This window comes from Pituophis catenifer, unplaced genomic scaffold (assembly GCF_029215685.1).
Source record: "Pituophis catenifer annectens isolate HBS135680 unplaced genomic scaffold, rPitCat1.0.hap2 SCAF_6, whole genome shotgun sequence".
Lineage (NCBI taxonomy): Eukaryota > Metazoa > Chordata > Lepidosauria > Squamata > Colubridae > Pituophis > Pituophis catenifer.
The window spans coordinates 408,356-411,797 of record NW_027256886.1 but is presented as its reverse complement, the minus strand read 5'-3'; the positions used below and the strand labels follow the sequence as shown (position 1 = coordinate 411,797).

At 66.4% G+C, this 3,442-nt stretch overlaps 1 protein-coding gene across 2 annotated transcripts; it reads left to right on the top strand.

Moving 5' to 3' along the window:
• The first annotated feature begins 887 nt into the window (after window positions 1-887).
• Window positions 888-3,081, top strand: HES1 (hes family bHLH transcription factor 1). 2 transcript variants are annotated; one of them, XM_070944913.1, is made up of 4 exons: window positions 888-1,162; window positions 1,247-1,342; window positions 1,730-1,817; window positions 2,292-3,081. In XM_070944913.1, exons 1-4 carry the CDS (start codon window positions 1,055-1,057, stop codon window positions 2,822-2,824), a joined length of 825 nt encoding a protein of 274 aa, XP_070801014.1. In that variant the 5' UTR covers window positions 888-1,054; the 3' UTR covers window positions 2,825-3,081. The 2 variants fall into 2 exon arrangements, with proteins under 2 accessions (XP_070801014.1, XP_070801013.1); XM_070944912.1 differs by having other exon boundaries at window positions 888-1,342.
• Window positions 3,082-3,442: the final 361 nt, after the last annotated feature.

Genomic DNA, 3,442 nt, shown 5'->3' with positions numbered 1-3,442 from the left:
TTCTAAAGGCCGCGTCAATTTAAACCGCCGAGGCCCAGAAGCTCGACGACCCCAGACCTGTCATTTCGAGGGCACGAGAGCGACTCTGACCCACTTCTCGCCCCTTCCCTTCCTGGAGAGTCCAGCGCCGCCGCCGCCGCCGCAAGGGGAGGCCTCTGCCCGCTGCCCTCTCCCGCCCGAAAGACCGCATTCCTCGCTTCCCTCCCCAGAAGGCGGGGTTTTCCCAGGCTCTGGCGGCGGCGGCGTGCCCGGCTTCTCTCCCCGGCCGCCAAGCCGCACAGCGCCCTCCCGCCTCGCCCTTGGTGGCGGCGGCGGCGGCGGCGGCTGCAGGAGACCTTCCGGCACGCGCTCCGGGGCAGCGCCTGCGGGCAGCCAGGCGGCTGGAGCGAGGAGGGAGGCTAGATTGGAGGAAAGCCTCCTGCCTGCCGCTCTGCCCTCGGCCTTCCACGCGTGGCCCCCCGGGTCCAGCTGCGGGGGCCAAACAGGGGCTGCCCTTGGTCTGGGCGCGACCCTCGAGGCGGAGCTGGAAGCGCCCCGGCCGGTCTTCCCAGCCTCGCAAAGGCCAGCGGCCGGCGCCCCCTCCTCGGCCGGGCGGGGCGGCGGCGCCGCGAGGGTTAAAGCGGCCGCGTGATTGACAGCGCGGCTCCTGGTGCCCGGGGGCCAGGCGTGCGCCATTGGCCACCGGTCGGTGCGCCGAGCAGCCAATGGGTGGGCACCGTCCACGAGCGGGGCCGCGTGCCTCCCGCTCCCATTGGCTGAAAGTCACTGTGGGAAAGAAAGTTTGGCAAGTTTCACACGAGCCGTTCGCGTGCAGGGCAGTTTATAAATAGCGGCCGCCAGGCAGGGAGCCGGCCGGGGTTGCGCAGGGCTGGGGGCGGCTCCGTAGGCCGGCAGCTCCGACCGCAGGAAAGCGTAGAGGGGGTGCCGTACTGGGAAGGGCCGGCAGTCGCCGCCGCCGGCGGAGAGGGTCACGCCACCACATCCACGCCCGCCCGAGTCGCTGCAGGGGACGCTGCGCCGGATCCCGAGTCGCGCCGGCTCTCCCGCGGCCACGATGCCCGCCGACCTGATGGAGAAGAGCTCCTCCTCGCCCGCGGCGGCCACCCCGGCCAGCGCGCACTCCACTCCGGACAAGCCCCGCACCGCCGCCGAGCAGCGGAAGGTAAAAGAGGGGTCCGGGCGGGGGAGCGGGCGGGGGCGCCTCTCCGCGGCTCGGCCCACCGCTGCACTCGCCTTCTCCCCACAGTCCTCCAAGCCGATCATGGAGAAACGGCGTCGCGCCCGGATCAACGAGAGCCTGGGGCAGCTCAAGACGCTCATCCTGGACGCCCTCAAGAAGGACGTGAGTGGCGGGAGGCACGGAAGGGTTTGGCGAAACAGGGAATGCCCTCTGGATGTCCCAACTCCCCAGCGACTAGACTTTTGGACGCGGATCAGCCTTGGGCGCCGCAGGGCATGTTCCGCAGACGGGCGGTGGGGGTGGGAGGGCTCAGCGACGAGTTTCCCTGGTCCTCCCCCCACCAACGTCTGAGGTCCTCTATAGACCTGTGGAGTGGGAGACCCCCCCCCCCGCCAACCCCTAGGCGTGATTCCTTCTTTTGAGGGTGGGGCGTGTCATTTCCCCCCAGGCAGAAAAGGAGGCTGTTCTTGGCGTCCAACTAAGCTAAAGCTCCCCCCACCTCTCCCCTCACCGGGGCTCATGTCCCTCCTGCCTCCTGTTTGCCCCCAGAGCTCCCGGCACTCCAAGCTGGAGAAGGCTGATATCTTGGAAATGACGGTGAAGCACTTGCGCAGCCTGCAGCGGGCCCAGATGACCGGTGAGTGGCCGGGCGGGTGGACCCCTCCCCCTCCCCTCCAGGGGTGACTTCTTCCAGACTTCCGCCTGTGGTTTTGAATGCCATCCAAGCTGCCTTTCACTGACTTGGCTCAGGCGCGCGTTCCCACGGTCTGGCTCTCGCAATATTTATAGCCACAGCTCCAAGTCGCTCCCATTCCGGAAAGGAGCCTGCGGTGGGGCCGAAGGAGAAGGCGGAGTGGCCTCTCGCAGCCCCGGGGTGGGGGGCAGCCTTCTGTTGCTTGTGGGTGTCCGGTTCCCAGAGGCCCAGATGCCTGCAGCCTGGCCGGATTCAGACCTTCCTCCTGGGCGAGGGGGGGGGGCAGTTCCCCCTCACAGGGGCCTGTGCTTAGCAGCGGGTGGGGGAGAGACCCCTAGTTGCTGCTGCTGCTGTCTGCCTGCCTGCACGGCCGCGGACTCCTCCCCTGACTGCTGCCACTTTTTTTCCTGCCGGCAGCCGCGCTCAGCACGGACCCCTCCGTCTTGTGCAAATACCGAGCAGGTTTCAACGAGTGCATGACCGAGGTGACTCGCTTCCTCTCCTCCTGCGAGGCCGTGAACACGGAGGTCCGGAACCGGCTGCTTGGACACCTGGCCGGCTGCCTGAGTCAGATCAGCGCCCTGAACTACCCCGCCCCGCAATCTGCAGCGCTGCCCCCCGCGCCCGGCGCCCAGCACGGAGCCTCTTTGGGGCAGCCTCTGGTACAAATGCCCGCCGGCACGGCGCCCCCTTCTGGCAGCATGGCTTCCTGCAAACTCAGCAGTCCAGTCGGCGAGAGCGCCAAGGTGTGCGGCGGCTTCCAACTAGTGCCAGCTTCCGATGGGCAGTTCGCCTTCCTCATCCCCAACGCGGCCTTTGCACCCCACGGCAGCACCATCATCCCGCTCTACACCAGTGGGGGTCTGAGCTCAGGCCCTCCCACAGCCAGCATCTCGTCAGGATCGGGTGCCCCATCGCTCCCGGCAGACTCACTCTGGAGACCCTGGTGAGCCCTGGGGACCAAGCCTTGGCCCTGGACTCAGGGAGCAGGGCCATCAGTGGCCGCCCGTGGCCACCCACTTGGATTCTGCTCCATGGCCACCTTGAAGGCAGCCTCGTCTCTGCCTGTCCATAGGATCTACCTTTCATGTTGGATTGTGCCTTCCCCGAGACTGGCCCTGTTCTCTCTGTGTGGGTGTGGGGGCGACGGGGGTCCAAGTGTACTTTCCCTCCTTGTCTTTCTGCCTTTTTTTATTTCTAAGCAATACCAAAGATTGATTTGTTCTTATAGAAAAAGCCTCTCCTCCCTTTTTTGGAAGCTTTGATAGAAATAAAGACTGTGTGATAGTCACACAGGCTGGGGTGGGGGGCAGGGATGCTGCAGGGGGTACAGGCAGGGTCTGGATGGGATGGCTCATCTGCAGACCCCGGCCTCTGGCCTAAATGCTGACAGACCCCAGCACCAGGAGTACTAATGGTGCTGGAGGGGGGGGGAGGGCAGGGGGCCGCCTCCCGGCTTTTTCTCAGAGGAACCTCTGACTCCTGGCCAGTCTCAGGAAAAGGGGGCCTGGGGTGCAAGAGGGGATCTCTCTTAACTGAGCAAGACCCCAGGGATCGCTCCACATGGC